Source organism: Ahaetulla prasina, chromosome 7 (genome assembly GCF_028640845.1).
Source record: "Ahaetulla prasina isolate Xishuangbanna chromosome 7, ASM2864084v1, whole genome shotgun sequence".
Lineage (NCBI taxonomy): Eukaryota > Metazoa > Chordata > Lepidosauria > Squamata > Colubridae > Ahaetulla > Ahaetulla prasina.
The window spans coordinates 80707408-80724920 of NC_080545.1; the positions used below are offsets into that span (position 1 = coordinate 80707408).

General features: G+C 39.3%; 1 protein-coding gene across 1 annotated transcript in view; it reads left to right on the top strand.

Annotated features, from left to right (window-relative positions):
• SYT10 (synaptotagmin 10) overlaps positions 1-10318 on the top strand; it is a 63900-nt gene extending 53582 nt beyond the window's left edge. The window contains exons 4-7 of the mRNA XM_058191503.1: positions 1518-1638; positions 2169-2340; positions 8333-8462; positions 10187-10318. Of these exons, the coding sequence (XP_058047486.1) occupies positions 1518-1638; positions 2169-2340; positions 8333-8462; positions 10187-10258 (495 nt within the window). The 3' untranslated portion in view covers positions 10259-10318. The remainder of the gene's footprint in view (positions 1-1517; positions 1639-2168; positions 2341-8332; positions 8463-10186) is intronic.
• The last annotated feature ends 7195 nt before the right edge of the window (positions 10319-17513 follow it).

The window sequence follows — 17513 nt, forward strand, 5'->3', positions numbered from 1 at the left end:
TTCCTCTCTCTTTAAGGTTATTTCCTTTTTTCCATAAATCTACCCTTTTTCTAACCATCAATCCCATCAATCATATGTTCATTTTTTTTCTTTTTTTTAGCAAAAGGTTCATTAGTCACTAATAAATGCAATTATTCCTTGTTATAATTTTGTCTTTGCTTTTCCTTTTTTTCTTTCTCTTCTGTAATTCTTTCTTTGTACTTTTTTTCTCCGCTTATTACTTTTTTTAAATTTTTCATGCTTTTCTCTTTCAAAATGTGCATTGTTTTTATTCTTTTAAATTTTATTTAATAAATAAACATGCACACACAAGTGTGCCCACACATCTCATCTATATCTATATATCTATATCTACATATCTCTACATATCTATATCATCTACATCTATCTATCTATCTACTTATCTATCTATTCCCTTCTCACCCAAATTGTTGTTATATTTCTTCCTCAAACTTAGGTCCTCTACCAGAGGCCTGACAGTTTGTATGTTCTGCACAATATCTTAGCTTTGCTCTCTTTTGGACAGAAAGCTCTGGTGTTGTTCCTAGGATTGGTTGGAGCTACTCTCCCAGATCTCCTCTCATTAGATCTATTGTTGTAGTAGCATTTTCTTGTCTCCATCATGCAAGGTTTGTTCTAGTTTCCTACTTATCATCAGATTGTGTTAGTGCCTCAACATCTGACATGGACCTTGTTAATCTGGGCAACATCTTAGCTGGCATGACTCTTCTGGTTAGTGTCATTCTCACATTTGAATGAAGGTGAAGCATTGAGAGGTCTTTGCTCAAGGACCCCAACTAATTAGGGAGATACCAGCCTGAATTTGAACCCTGCTCTTCCTTAAAAAAGGCAGTCTAACCACAATGCTATCCAGCCACTCTATATATGGAAAGGCTACAGATTTCCCATTTCCGTACTACGTACCAAAATTCAAATAATATCAGTTTAGGGAAGATTCCCAGCAAGAACACGGTGAGATAAAAGTAAGAACCTGTATATGTATTTGAACAAGTGTATTATTCTGGAATAAGTTTTTAAAACCATGTTTCATTTCTAGAACAGGATTGATAAGCAAGAGCAACCAAGATGATTAGGGGACTGGAGGCTGAAACATACAATGAACGGTTGCAGGAAGTGGGCATGGCTAGTCTAGTGAAGAGATGGACCAGAGGAGACATGATAGCAGTGTTCCAGAGCTATCTACCACAGAGAGGAGGGACTCAAGCTATTTTCCAAAGTACCTGAAGGCTAGACAAGGAATAATGGATGGAAACTGAACAAGGAGAGATTCAACCTGGAAATGAGGAGGAACTTTCTGACAGTGAAAATAATCAACCAATGGAACAGCTTGTCTTCAGAAGTTGTGGGAGCTTCATCACTGGAGGCTTTCAAGAAGAGACTGGACTGCCATTTGTCAGAAATAGTGTAGGGTCTCCTGCTTGGGTGAGGGGTTGGACTAGTTGACCTACAAGGTCCCTTCCAACTCTATTAATCTGTATCTACTCTTCCTTTTACAGGAAAGCGTTGATCTGGGGGAAATCATGTTTTCCCTTTGCTACTTGCCTACTGCAGGGAGGATGACCCTCACAGTCATCAAATGCCGAAATCTCAAAGCAATGGATATCACTGGTTCGTCAGGTGAGCAGGTGCCTTTCACTTAGCCCACCTGGGTGGAGTTGATTGGGAAATAGAGCCTTATCAGGATTTTAAGACCTGGTGCTGAGTTTCTAAAAGGGTTATTCAAGCATGATCAAAGACGTTACAGCCAGTGGTGGGCTGCTGCTGGTTCAGACTGGTTCTAGCGAACCGGTAGTTCCAACCATCAGCTGGCCCTGCCTGCCCATCTGCCCCCACCCTATCCTGTCCTATAGTTCCTTCTTTCTGGCTCAGCTGATTCATGCGGCACAGTTGATTCCCGCGCCTCCGCTGTTCTACTGACCAGGGCTGCCTTAGAAAGTAAGCAGCTGAGCTTCAAATTGCTGTATTTTTAATACCCTGTGCAAGTGCATCCGCGCGCTCACAGAACCAGTTAAACTAGTTGCAGCCCACCACTAGTTACAGCCACCATTGTGGTACCTAGATGGAATTGGCTGCTTATTTTAATTTTTGTCTGCTGGCAAAGTTGTCTGTGCACTTTTATTTGTTTAGTTCCCTTCCTGTTATCTCAGATCCTTATGTCAAGGTATCTCTGATGTGTGATGGTCGACGCCTGAAAAAGAGGAAAACAACCACTAAGAAGAACACTCTCAACCCAGTATACAGTGAAGCTATAGTTTTTGACATTCCTCCTGAAAACGTGGATCAAGTCAGCCTGTCCATTGCCGTCATGGACTATGACCGGTAGTAATGTTGCATTTTCCTCTTTCCAAAGAAATGAATAAATATATCTTGGGAATGCGTATAATGTGTTCAAATATATTAGCATGGGACCTACAGATTAAGATCTTTGCCTGGACTCCTATTTACTACTCTGTCTGATCTTCTACCATGCCTTTTATCAAAATACTTATCATTCCTCCCTTACTTATCATAACCTCTCTTCATTTGATTATTTTAGACTGTGAAAGATCCAAATTCAGGGGGCAAAATATGATTTGGAGCACACAGGGCTGGGCATGTTGCTTCTACCTTTAAAGCATCTGTATCTTTTTCCTGGGTTTGTATAGCTGTCCTTCACAGCTGCTGAATGAATGGTGCTACCTGCATGTCTCCACACAAGCCAAAAGATATTTTGCCCTTTCTTTCCTTCCCTCAAAACCAGGGGTGAAATGCTCTCGGTTCGGACCGGATTGTGCAATCCGGTAGCGATTGTGGCCAGTGGTTCGGCAATCCGGTAGCAATGTTGGAGCGAAGCTCCGCCCACCCACCCGGGTGTCATTATCTGTTAATCAGAAGGTTTTGCCCATGTGCAGAAGGTCTGTGTGTGCATGTGATGCATGTGTGGGGCGCGTGCACTTCCGAACCAATAAGGAAGATAAGTAGAATAGAATAGAATAGAATAGAATAGAATAGAATAGAATAGAATAGAATAGAATAGAATAGATTAGAATTTTATTGGCCAAGTGTGATTGGACACACAAGGAATTTGTCTTGGTGCATATGCTCTCAGTGTACATAAAAGAAAAGATACGTTCATCAAGGTACAACATTTACAACACAATTGATGATCAATATATCAATATAAATCATAAGGATTGCCAGCAACAAGTTATAGTCATACAGTCATAAGTGGAAAGAGATTGGTGATGGGAACTATGAAACGATTAATAGTAGTGCAGATTCAGTAAATAGTCTGACAGTGTTGAGGGAATTATTTGTTTAGCAGAGTGATGGCCTTGGGAAAAACTGTTCTTGTGTCTAGTTGTTCTGGTGTGCAGTGCTCTATAGCGTCGTTTTGAGGGTAGGAGTTGAAACAGTTTATGTCCAGGATGCGAGGGATCTGCAAATATTTTCACGGCCCTCTTCTTGATTCGTGCAGTATACAGGTCCTCAATGGAAGGCAAGTTGGTAGCAATTATTTTTTCTGCAGTTCTAATTATCCTCTGAAGTCTGTGTTTTTCTTGTTGGGTTGCAGAACCGAACCAGACAGTTATAGAGGTGCAAATGACAGACTCAATAATTCCTCTGTAGAATTGGATCAGCAGCTCCTTGGGCAGTTTGAGCTTACTGAGTTGGCGCAGAAAGAACATTCTTTGTTGTCCTTTTTTAATGATGTTTTTGATGTTAGCTGTCCATTTGAGATCTTGCGATATGATAGAACCCAGAAATTTGAAGGTTTCTACTGTTGATACTGTGTTGTCAAGTATTGTGAGAGGTGGAAGTATGGAGGGGTTTTTCCTAAAGTCTACCAGCATTTCTACGGTTTTGAGTGTGGTCAGTTCCAGATTGTTTTGGTTGCACCACAAGGCTAGTCATTCGACCTCTCGTCTATATGCGGATTTGTCATTGTCTCGAATGAGACCAATCACTGTTGTGTCATCTGCGAACTTCAGTAGCTTAACAAATGGATCATTGGAGATGCAGTCATTGGTATACAGAGAGAAGAGAAGTGGGGAGAGCACACAGCCTTGGGGGGCCCCTGTGCTAATTGTACAGGTATTTGATGTGATCTTGCTTAGCTTCACCTGCTGCTTCCTGTTTGTTAGGAAGCTTGTGATCCACTTACAAGTCTGTTCCGGTACCTGTAGCTGGTTTAGCTTAGTTAGAAGAATGTCTGGAATGATGGTATTGAATGCTGAACTAAAGTCTACAAAAAGGACCCTTGCATAGGTCTTTGGAGACTCAAGATGTTGTAGGATGTAGTGCAGAGCCATATTAACAGCATCATCTGTTGATCTATTTGCTCGGTATGCAAATTGCAAGGGTCTAACAGCGGATTCGTGATGGTTTTCAGGTAGGAAAGCACTAGCCTTTCAAAGGTTTTCATGACTACAGATGTTAGAGCAACTGGTCTGTAGTCATTCAGTTCCTTGATGGTGGGCTTCTTCGGCACTGGGATGATGGTAGAGCGTTTGAAGCAAGAAGGAACATAGCACATCTCTAGTGATTTATTGAAAATATGGGTGAAGATGGGGGCCAATTGGCCAGCACAGACTTTTAAGCAAGAAGGAGTTATCTTGTCTGGGCCTGGAGCTTTTCCTGGCTTTTGTCTGTGAAATAGGTCCTGCACTTCCTTTTCTGTGATCACTAGGGGTTGTGAACCCAATGAAATGGGGTCAGTTGTAGGAGGCTTGGCTGTGGTTGGTGTGTCTGAGATGGGGTTGTGGAGATAGGTGGCTGTAGTTTCCTTTCAAACCTGCAGTAAAACTCATTCAGGTCATCTGCCAGTTGTTGATTACCTTCAGCCTGGGAAGGAGGTTTGCCATAGCGGTGATATTTTTAAGAGTTTTCCACATGTTTGCTGGTTCATTTGCTGAAAATTGATTCTTTAGCTTTTCAGAGTAGCTTCTTTTGCTGCTCTTATCTCCTTGTTAGTGCATTTCTGGCCTGATTGTACAGCATTTTATCACCTTTTCTGTAGGCTTCCTCTTTGGAATGTCGTAGCTGCTTAAGTTTAGGTGTAAACCAAGGTTTGTTATTACTGTGTATTCGCAAGTTCCTTGTAGGTACACATAGGTCTTCACAGAAGCTGACATATGATGTTACAGTATCTGTGAGTTCATCCAGGTCTGCAGAGGTATCTTTAAAATATTCCAATCAGTGCAGTCAAAACATGCCTGTAGCTTTAATTCTGATTCCTCCGTCCAGGTTTTCACTGATTTAATTATTGGTTTTATGGCTTTAAGTCTTTGCCTGTAAGCAGGTACAAGGTGAATCATGCAATGATCAGAGTGTCCTACAGCTGCACGTGGTAAAGACCGATAGGCATCTTTTAGTGTTGTGTAGCAGTGGTCTAGAGTATTCTTGCCTCTGGTGGGACAATTGACATGCTGAAAGTATTTTGGTAGTTCTTTCCTTAAGTTTGCCTTGTTTAGATCTCCCAAAACAATGGCCAGTGAATCAGGGTGTTTGGCTTCAGCCTCCATGATTTGGTCAGCTAGAGTTCGTAATGCCTCGTTTACACAGGCTTGTGGTGGGACATAAACAGCAATTAGAAGAAATGAGGAAAATTCACGAGGCGAATAGTAAGGTTTGCAGTTGATAATTAGAGTCTCTAAATTGTTGTCACAGAATTTGTAAATTATGTTAAAATCTTGACACCAGGTTGAATTAATATATAGGCATAAGCCTCCTCCTTTCTTTTTACCAGATGTTTCTGGAATCCTGTCTGATCGTTCAATTTGAAATCCTGGAATGTTCAGGCTGCTATTTTCAATTGATTCATTTAACCAGGTTTCAGAGAAGCATAGGACTGCTGAATTGCGAAAATCAGAATAGTATTTGTTTAAGAGGAGTATTTCATCCATCTTATTTGCAAGTGAGCGTATATTTGTTAGGAAAATTGAAGGCAGAGGAGTTTTAGTGCGAGTTCTTAGCTTTCACCCCTTAGATTTCACCCCTGCTCAAAACTCAGTTTCCTCATATGTCTAAGCACCATTTGAGGGTTGTAATTTGCATATATGATGGCAATAAAATTAGTACACGAGCAAGAACTTAGCTGGTAACTGCGACAGTCTGCAGCAATCTTCCTACCATCAAGTTCTCCACCAGGAACGGTCTGTGGGATCACCCAGAACATGACATCCAATGATAATTTCAGGAGTCAGACAGACTATGGGAAAACAAACGACAGCTTTAAAGGGGAAAAAAAGATGTATTATTTGATCAACATCATTACTGCTGTTTTGGCCATTTATGATTTATAGGTAGATATCCTATCATGAAAATAAATGTTGGTTTTCATAACTTTCAGATAACATAAAGCCTTGCATCAAGGGGTGGATGGGGTCTCATTTAGGGCTAATTTTGTGGGTGAGGCTCAGTGGTGGGTTTCAAAAAAATTTACTACCAGTTCTGTGGGCATGGCTTGGTGGGCATGGCAGGGAAAGGATACTGTAAAATCTCCATTCCCACCCCACTCAAGGGGAAGGATACTGCAAAATCCCCATTTCCTCCCAATCAGCTGGGACTCAGGAGGAAGAGAATAGATGGGAGTGGAGCCAGTCAGAATTTTTACTACCGGTTCTCCAGAACTGGTCAGAACCTGCTGAAACCCACCTCTGGTGGGGCTTAATTTGATCGAATGCGCTCAAAAACATTATAGGGCTTCTTTTCAAGGTTGGGTCGTCTTTTCGGAGAAACACGGTATAAAATTTTTAATCATGATTTATTGAATAGGCCTCAGCTGTCTTAGCTTTACAATACATTACTTCATGACGATTGGCTTAATAAACCTCAGTGAGCAAATATAGAAATATGCAAAATAAAATGGAAGAAACTGCATGATTTAAGAATATGGCACAGAGTACTTGTAGGAAACTTTTTGTTGCAGCAGAAAGGAAAGGAAAATATTTTAGCATGCTCGTAATTTTGGAGATCTTTATGGCTTATAGAATTGTTATTACTATAATTAAAGTTTAGTTTTCAAATAAAAACAAACAAACATAAAGCCATAGATTGCAAGCCCCAGATTCTGGCCCTTAGAAACAACTTTAGCTTCTATCACCAGGTCCAAAATAGGTCTAGTTCTCATGGTTAATAGATTATTTGATAAACATTCAAAGGACATGTCTGAAATGGTCCCTAAAAGCAGATGCCACAGTAAACCCTTCACAATGCACTGCTGTAGTAGATACATAGAGATATGAAGACTGCAGCTGAAGAGGGAAAAAAACAAGCTGCAATAACTTCAGCTCTTTTATTGCAGTTTTTAAAAAACCTTTCTAGACTTTATAAAGCCACTCTTATCTTCTGAAGCATTAGTATTCTCACATCTAAAAAGCCGAGAGAGATTTGATGAAATCTCAGAACCTGAAAGAATTCCATGAATAACATTTCCAGATGTCAGCAGGCGAGGCAATGTCCTATATCTATTTGACCTTCTCCAGTCACTGTAGAAGAGAAAAAAATATATATAAAACAAGGAAATTGCATTTTTCTTAATTTGTACAATTCATGCAACTCACAAATTCTAGTTATTCTTGATTTTAAAAAAAAGATAATTATTCCATTTGCACCTCTTACTGTTTTACGTCAGAGCATTGTCAAGCCCAGCCCAAGAATGACTAGAACAATGATGGTTAACCTTTTTGGTGCTGAGTGCCCAAAGCACGCATGTGCATGCGTGAATGCACATTTGTGTGCCAGAACCCCCAAAATGCAATGCGACCACACACCCCGTGCATGTGCATCCCTGCGCATGCGTGCACATCCCCAGCCCCATTTTGGCTTCCAGGTTGGTGCAGGAGGCTTTCCAAGCCCAAAACAGAGCATACGCAGCAGAGACCCGAAGACCAACTGGCCGTCGGGAGGCACAGGCCCATGTGCGGTGGAGCTGGGCTGGGGCGACGGCTGGCGTGCCCGCAGAGAAGATTTTGTGTGCCACCTGAGGCACGTATGCCATAGTTTCGCCATCATGGGACTAGAACAATCTAGACAAAATTCAGCTATTTTTTGTTCACACCACTAGCCAGAATCTTGCCAGACTAAACTTGTATCCTAATGGATATAACCTGGGAGATTCTAAGGGGTAACTATTCTAATTCTTTTCTTCTGTCTCCTTTCTAACCCTGGTTATGTTGTGTTTTTTTTTGTCTTGCCTCCACCTCCGCCCACTTCATTAGAGCCACTTGGTAGAGAGAAGGGCAGCATAATATATAAAAATAAATAAAAATAGAATCCATCACAAGTATATACAGTTCTGTGGACCAATTTTCCCTCTCTTAAATCCTAGAGTAGGGCACAACGAAGTGATCGGGGTATGTAGGACCGGACTTGATGCAGAAGGACTCGGAAGAGACCACTGGAACGAAATGCTGGCATATCCACGCAAACCAATAACCCACTGGCATCCATTAGTAGAGGTAAGGATAAAAACATTTCCATAAAGTAGATAACTCCCATGCTCTTATCCCACCCTCTCCCCATATAGATTCTCCTGCAATTTTTTCTCCTTTATTTCTCCTCCAGTCTGATAAGAGAACAATTTCTTTGACAATATCTTTTAAAGAAGAGAAGTTCAGCTGGAATATGTTCTTGTACTTATTTAGTGGTAAAATGCCAACAGATGTGCATGAATATCATGCATTTCCATGTACCACACTTTCTTGTGTTCTGCCTCCTCCTTGCCTCTCTGCACTCATTATCCCTGCGCTCGTTATCTCTCAAGAGATATTGGGGTGATGGGGTCGCTCTCCATAGACCTTTTTTTAATTTGAGAAGTGCCCTGTGGACCACCAGGGTAACTTCAGAAAACATATACAGGAAAACATACAGAATGATAGTCCTTGCCTACCAACCATTGCTTCAGCAACCATTCAACATCACAACAGTGCTGAACAAGGACACTTGTTCTTATGACTGATCCTTGAAGTTGTGGCCATCAAAGCAGCTTCGAGATCACAATTTGGATACTTGGCAACTAGCACACATTTATGATTATCCCAGTCGAAGTCACACGGTTGCAATTTGTAACCTTCACAGCTGACTTCCCACAAAGTTAATGGGGGAGACAGCAGGTAGTTGCAAGTCACGGTCATGTGGCCTATGGAGATTCACTTAATGACTGCAGCCAGAACCAGCTAACTTCCATTGTAAATCAGATGCAATCTCATGATTTTTTCATTTTACAACCATGTTTCTTAGTAATGGACTTACCAGTCTAATTGTGGTCAGTGAGGGAGGGAGGACTACCTGTAATGAAAATTAACCACACTACTACTTCTCGCAGGGCTGTCTTAACGCATGGGCCTGAGGGGCACTTGCCCATGGGCCCCACGAGCATAGGGGCCCCATCCTAATCTGTGGATGTTAACCCTTCAATGCACCTTGTATCATATAAATACAGCAACTGTATGGATTACTGAGTACTATTGTGTTTTTCAAGCCTCATATATTGTTCAAATGTTTATCATATTGATTAATTGTTTTAATGTTTCAACACCTATTTTGTTGGACCTGCCAATAAAATAAATTCATGTTTAACTTTAGCAACCATTTACACTTTTATTACTGTGAGTAGTTGTCATAGGGCTCCCAGTACACTGCTTTGCCCGGGCCCATAATGCTGTTAAGACTGCCCTGCTTCTAAGTAGAAAATCAGCTGCAGGAGAGATTTGAAAATAATTTTTCAAATATCTAAGACTAATTAGGAGAACAGATACCTCTTCCATGAGCAACAGTCAGCAAATGACTGATAACAGATGTCCAATGAGTATCACACCCAATGTTTCATTTATTTATTTTTAAGAAAACTAAGCAATTACAGCACCGGGACAGAACTATTTTTAAATCCTTTATGCACCAATACAGGTACCCAATCTCTTTCTACACATTAAATGGCTTTCTGAATATACTATCCGGGCAGAGAATTGGAACGATCGATGTCTAAAAATCCACTATACCCGGTTTATTCAGGGTGTAGTGGAAGTGGTGCAATGAGTGGGTGAGGGTCATTGCCATTGGTATTCTGCTTGTAGGCTTCCTGGAGGCATCAAATTGGCCAAAGTGAGAAGCAGGATGCGGGACTTCGCGGACCTTGATTCAGTAGGTCTTTTCTTATCTTCTTAAAATATATCATCTGTTCCAGTTGCCAGGCCGAGCAACCAGCTTTGACAGCCAAGGATCCTGTTCGTCACCAAAACCACCACTTACACCCTAGACTGAACAGCGGTGTAACATTCGCAACATAACCATGTACAGCTGGAGGTTTGGGTCTAAGTCATGACCTGCATCATTATTGTTATTATCTGCTGTGCCTCTACAGTATCATGCCACTATTTCTTATTCTTTACTTCCACTTGTGTTGCACTGGCAGACAGGATTCTGTCTTCTCTTTATGTATGGGTTAAGGCACATTTATAAAGTTCGGAGATTCATTTCATGATACCCCAAATTAAACCAATTTGATACTTCCTTTTAAAAATGTATTTCAATTCTGACAATGTTTACATACCACAAAGGCCAAGGTAGGTTGCCAGTGAATCCTTGATATGTAGAAAGGAACCAGTTTCCTGATGTCTGTAGATACTAAAGTTTTAAAATATTAACTGGTTTACTTGGAATATTTAAATAAATAAGCAAACTCAGTAGACAAAGGAAATGCGATCCCTCGCTAATATTGCAAAAAAGTAAAGGAAGGAAGCCTTAGAATGCCGTATTAAATCAAAGTCCTGATATTCATAGGAATATTTTTTTACTTGCCAGAGTCATAGGCATAAATCTCATATTAAATGGAATTTCAGGACCAGGAGCAAACATGGTTTATTTCTTTTCCTTTTGGGGTTTTTTGTTCGTTTTTAATAGGTACTGTAATTGCTTTCTTCATAAAACTTTTTTTTTAATTTTTAATTTTTATTCAAAATATCAAAATACAAACTTCAAAAAAAGGAAAAAATACAAAAACAAAATAAAACAAAATTAGACAAGACTACACAAAATAGTGCAGAAAAACAAAAAAACAAAAAGGACATATATGAATTGTCCCCTTTAGCTGAATACAGATAATGATAATAGTTTCTCCTCCCCCCCTTTGCAAAGCAGGCACCCATTTCTATAACAGTGCTTACCCAACCAACTAAGCCTGATATATTTCTGCTATATATAAACATAGTTAACAGGTAAAACCAACAGCTAAATAAAACTTCAAAACCCTCAGTTAAGAATCTATCAATTGTATTTCACTCACAGAAAGTTCTCAACGACTTCTGATCTACCATAAGTCACCAAAATCATTGTCCTTCATCTGTCCAGGATCAAATATCTTTAATTCCAGGAGCAGGTTTCAAAATCCGTTACTACCGGTTCGCTCAGGGGCGTGCGTGCGCTTGCTCCTTTGAATGGCAACTCTTGAAGAACATAATCACTTTGAAAACTGTAGTTCGTAGGTGGTGGGCGTGTTGTGACCCAGGCCCAAATAGGTAAGAGGAAACTCAGTCAGTGTAAAAACAAACAAAGTTTATTAGAACAGCTGATAATTAATTCATTCTCAGCGTAGTTCAATTAAATCTTTTCATTCGCGCGGGGCTGGCTTGAATTGAATTTTATTAATTTTAAATTTTAAATTTTTATTAATTAATTTTAAATGGGGTTTTTAGTCTTGTATATTTTAACCTATCAGGCTAATTTTAAAATAAGTTTTTTAATCTGCTTTTTAAATTGTATATTGTATTATCTGTTTTATTTTTGCCTGTACACCGCCCTGAGTCCTTCGGTAGAAGGGCGGTATAAAAATCAAATTAATAATAATAATAATAATAATAATAAATTAAAGCAAATTCCTCCCAACACAATTCCTCAGTCCTATCACCAACCTTGGCCCAATTAGGCAAACTGCCAAAGGCCTTTCTTGGCAAAAGTTCAGAAGACACCGATACAAAAATAAATGCAAGTAGATGAAGCTATCAATGTTGTTTTCCAGCAAAGCCCAAACGCCGTTGCTAGTTTTTTAAGCCTTATAGGAGGGGCCAATCATCTCTTGGCCCTATTCCCAAGTCGTCCTCTTTCCTTGAGCTGCTCTTGCCTTCTGGCAGCTCTTCTCATGCGTGCATTAGGAACAGGTTCCCCCTGTTCCTCTGCCTCACTACTGTCAGCCTCTGGAGGCTCTGGAGTCAGCACCTCACTCCCCGATGGCCCTGGCCCCACCTCTGCCTCTGACACAGAGCCCTCATCCAGGCCTTCCCCAGCCTCCAGGACTGGCCCATGTTCTTCCTCGGCCTCATTGCTGTCTGACTCCGTGGCCAGCTCCGCAGGTTGCTGGCGGACCACAACAGGATGTTGGGTTAGCCTAGGGGTCGAAATGGCTCGAAAAAGAATATGTCTTTATGTGATATACTCTTTTTCAAGTCAATTTGAATTTAAACAACAGAAGTAACCTAAAACCAATCATTTCCCCCACCTCTCTAATGGCTTTGGACAATGGGTGAAATAAGTCTTTATGTGATAAGAGCCTAGTCAATTGCAGATTGTTAATCAAATCAAGGTATAATGCAATATATAAATCAAATATATATTTAGGTCAAACTTTGACATTCTGGTTCAGTATATCCTCATGCATTTAAACTGTGTTACATGGATGAATACTTAATACTTAATACTTAATAATAATAATAATAATAATAATAATAATAATAATAATAATAATAATAATAATAATAATAATAATAATAATAATTTAAAATATTAAATAATAATATTAATAATATTTTAATTTGTATACCGCCCTTCTCCCAAAGGACTCTCCCGAAGGATCACTTATTCTGTGATCAGAGATGCTAGATACACCTAGCCCAGTGGTGGCGAACCTATGATTTGCGTGTCAGAGGTGGCACGCAGAGCCCTCTTTGTGGGCATGCAAGCTGTCATCCCAGCTCAGGTCTGCCGCGCATGCGTGCGCGCCTCCCACTGGCCACCTGGTCTTCAGGTCTCTGCCGTGCATGCGCAAGGGCCGGGGCACATGCGGGGGATGTGTGCATGTGCAGGGGGCAGCGCGCATGTGGGGAGTGCATGCACACAGGCAGGGCACATGCGCCGAGCGCCAGGCGCATGTGGGGCACATGTGCAGGGGCAGGACACATGCGGGGGTGCATACACATGTGCAAGTGGATGCATGCATGGGGGCCACGTGTGCATTGCATTTGGGGGGTTCACGCATGCGTGCTTTGGGCACTTGGTCTGGAAAAGGTTAGCGATCATTGACCTAGCCTGTTCACATAAGGCTTCTTATTCACTAAATATCGTTGTCCTATTCCAATAAAAATATTTATCATAGTTTAAGTTCTGGAAATACATGACAGAAAATGCACTAAAACCCACACATGCATTTGAAAAGTTGCTTGTTTACATTTACATATACATATAGGAAGGTATGTACATATGAAAAGAGTCAATGTGGTTTAGTGGTTAGGGTGCTGGACTAGGAATGAGGAGAGATCCAGGTTCTCTCTTTCAGCACTGAAGCCATTTGGGCAATGTTGGGCCAGTCACTCTCTTTCTGGGAATTTGAAAAATGTCTACCTACCAACCCGAACTGGTTCTAGTAATGTCACAGTCTCTAACTTTTAATGATGCTACCTTAATAATTCTTAGGTCTTTGGTTAGTGCAAATCTAACCCTAGATTACCCACACATAATAAAATCAAAAAATACAAAGAAGCTTTGAAAAACGTCTTCAAAGAAAAATCAGAAAGTCCAGTTGCCTCTTGAAAAAGCACATTTGGGACAACCATGACCTGGATGATTGAGAATCTCCATAGACATTTACTTGGAACAATTTATAGCCTGCAGCGATACCTCCAAAACCATAAATCACCATCTGGCTATCCCTTGAGAATGCCTAAATAGGTAGATAAAGATGTCAAATGCAGCCTAAATATCTGGTTGACTGTACCACCAACCAACCAAGCAACTTTATTTATTTATTTATTTATTTATTTATTTATTTATTTATTTATTTATTTATTTATTTATTTTTATTTATTTATTATTTATTTATTCACTCATTCTCCATTCATGCATATAAACTCACGCACTAGGAGTTCGGCTTTAAATACCCATCCAAATATTTTTCAATCAACTATTTGAAGAGAAAGACTGAGGATTTTTTTCTTCTTCTGCTCCATATAAAAGAGTTGCACAGAAAGTCACAATGACATAATTCAAGATTGGGGTGGGGAGCTCATTGAAAATGCTTCCATGTTCAATCTTTGCTAACAATTTCTGAATTTTTCTGGACAAAAGCATCATGAAAATACATTTGGCCCCAATAAACCACAGAAATAAATGTTCTTGTGATTATCTTAGTACAAAACACTTCTGTTTTACTTTTGAAAACATATTTTTGGATGTTTGAATATACATGTCAATATTTTGCATTGGCACAGAACTATTACAATCTGGAACATATTTCCAATATGTAAAAACTGTAAGATTGCTTTTGAAATGCTGGAATTTAAAGTCTCTTTGCTTGTGTGTTTTCTCTTATTTGTACTAATTGTACTTGTAGTAGATAACAATGAGATCCTTTAAAAAATGTTTAGATATAATAGATTACTTAATATACTGTTTCTTGTTTCAGGCAAAAATGGGCACATTGTGTATGGCCAAACAATGGACATTTATCAGTTTTTAAATTTCTAAGAGTTTTTGTGTTGAAAAGTGTAACATAGCCCAATACTTCTAAGCTTTGCAAGAATGTTTTTCTGAGAAGGCAGTCACAAGAGGCTGCATTCATACCATGATAAGTCAAAAACACAGTTCCTCTGGTTTTAGTTGAATATATTATATGAATCTTGGCATTATGTTTTGTAAACCATGAATTGTAGCTTAGCATGTTGGGTTAACCCAGCCAATTTTGACTGATTAAATCAAGCATGGTTAAGCAAACCATAGCTTCCTGCACTATGTGAACTCTCAGACACAGAGTTACAACTGCTTTTATATACCTAAGAAACGTGTCATGAATTAAGGAATGTCTCTGATAATGTGTTGTTAATATTTATATTTAACTTTGTAAAATCTGTTCCTATGCAGCACTTGTTCATTTAGTAGAGTTAGGAGGGGGGAAACATTTGTGTGCGCATTGCTGATATGAAAGAGGCTTGGTTAGCAGTTCACAGTAGATTATTCTTCCAATGCTTGCTTCCATATTGATGCTAACCATTCATATTACTGAAGCGAGACCTTCTTGTGTACCCAATGAAAGGGCCCAATCAAGCGGATGCCTTCATGGGTATGAATGAAATGCTTTTACACAGTGGTGAAATCCAATTTTTTTTACTACTGGTTCTGTGGACGTGGCTTGGTGGGCATGGTGTGGCTTGGTGGGCGTGGCAGGGGAAGGATATTGCAAAATCTCCATTCCCACCCCAGTCTGGGGCCAGGCAGAGGTGGTATTTGCCGGTTCTCTGAACTACTCAAAATGTCTGCTACTGGTTCTTCAGAACCTGTCAGAACCTGCTGGATTTCACCCCTGCTTTTACAGGCAAAACGATGCTATGGTAGCACCACCTTGGAGGTCTTGAGAATGCTAGTTATTGCTTCTCTGTTGCACAATGACGTGATGAGACAGGACTATTTGAATTGAAACAGTAGATCAAAAAAATAATAATAATAATATTCCTGATTCTTCCCCCATTTTGAAATATTTGAAGAAAAATGAGTCAAGAGGATGAGGTACATGAAATATTAGGAAGCTGTTTATATTATTAAGTGTGATTTTTGATCCACTTGTGTACATAGCTTTTCTATGATCTGTTATGAGATCCATGTACCATATATCCATATATGCATTCATCACAACTTGTAAGGTACAGGCTCATCTGGGTTGTTCTAAGATGGAAATGATACGATTAGACCACTCAGGTGCAGCCAGATTGAGAAATTATGTTATGAATGCTTTTTGGCAATTTCCTACAAGTTGTACAGGTGGTAGGGCAACTTGTTTGCATTAAACATTATGCATTTCTCGTTTGCATTAAAAGATGTGTATTTCTGAGCACTTATATTGCCCCCTTGCACATGATATATTTATATATTTGTATGAAGGTTGAAGAAATATAGTTTACTTTTGATAATGATGAGAATGAAATTATTTATCAATTTAATATACATATATAAAAACTATATATATATATTTCCTACAAAACAAATTATTGTATTTTGTTCTAAATTGCTGGCCATATTTTGTCCACTTCAGAAAAGTCCATGCTACCAGAACTAGCCACGGATCACATCATACAATACAGTGGCCTTGACTGCATGGTCCAGTTTTCCATTATCATCTACAGCCAATGAACTTTCTTTTTATTTTATGCTTAGCAACATCTTCTTTTAGTGATGACACTAAATGAGCAGTAATATAATATCCCTCATATTTTCTGGACTGATCTACGGAGTTGGTAGATAAAATTCAGGGAAGAGAAATAAAATGTTCATGCAGGGACTGTCTATTTTTAATTGTCTCATTCTATTTTGTTTCCCTTGTTCTGAACCACAGAACACAAAAATGCTTGTTGTTCATCAAGTATGAGTAGTACATGAATGCATTCATTGTCATGTTCCAACATTAAATACACATGCAAGGTTCATTCATTTGCATGAACATATCTGATCTGAAATATACATTTCCAAACCAGATAAATTATTTTCGTACGGATGCAGTGAAAAAGGGCAATAAGTACAGGTGATAAGGAAAGATTTACAGGTTCTTAAGAATAATAATAAACATTATTTTCTATTTTTACTGTTATATTCAGGAAATCTACCCCATGGGAATGAGGTGGACAGAATCTGACTTTTGATACTTTAATCACCAGAGCCTTTTGCATATAAACAGAGAGATATAGAATAAATATTTTTTTTGGTTTGTAAAACAATACAAGTTCATTGTATGAAAATTAAATTGTTTAAATAATAATGATATCAAGCAATGGGATTCTACTAATTGGGAATAGTGCGCTATTTTTTAAAAAAATAAAATTCATTATTAAATCTGAAAATTTTAAAATAAAGGTGGGTGTGACTTCAGAGTGTAGAGCACCAGATAGGTAGCCTGATACTTTCTTGGACTGCATTTCCCATCAGCCCAAATCAGAAGGGGCAATTACAGTCCAAAACCTCTGGAAAGCACCAGGATTCTTGCACCTGCTGTTGAGATAAATTGCAAATGCTGTTAATATTTGTAAGCATCCTTCCAATGCTTCAGTAGGCATTTGGATTTCTATTTTCCTTCTAGTACTACCAACAATGATTATAAGGAACCTTGTAAAAGCCGCAGTTGCACAATGGTTAGAGTGCAGTACTGCAGGCTACTTCTGCTGCCTGCCAACTGCCTGCAATTTGGCAGTTCGAATCTCACCAGGCTCAAGGTTGACTCAGTCTTCCATCTTTACAAGGTGGGTAAAATGAAGACCCAGATT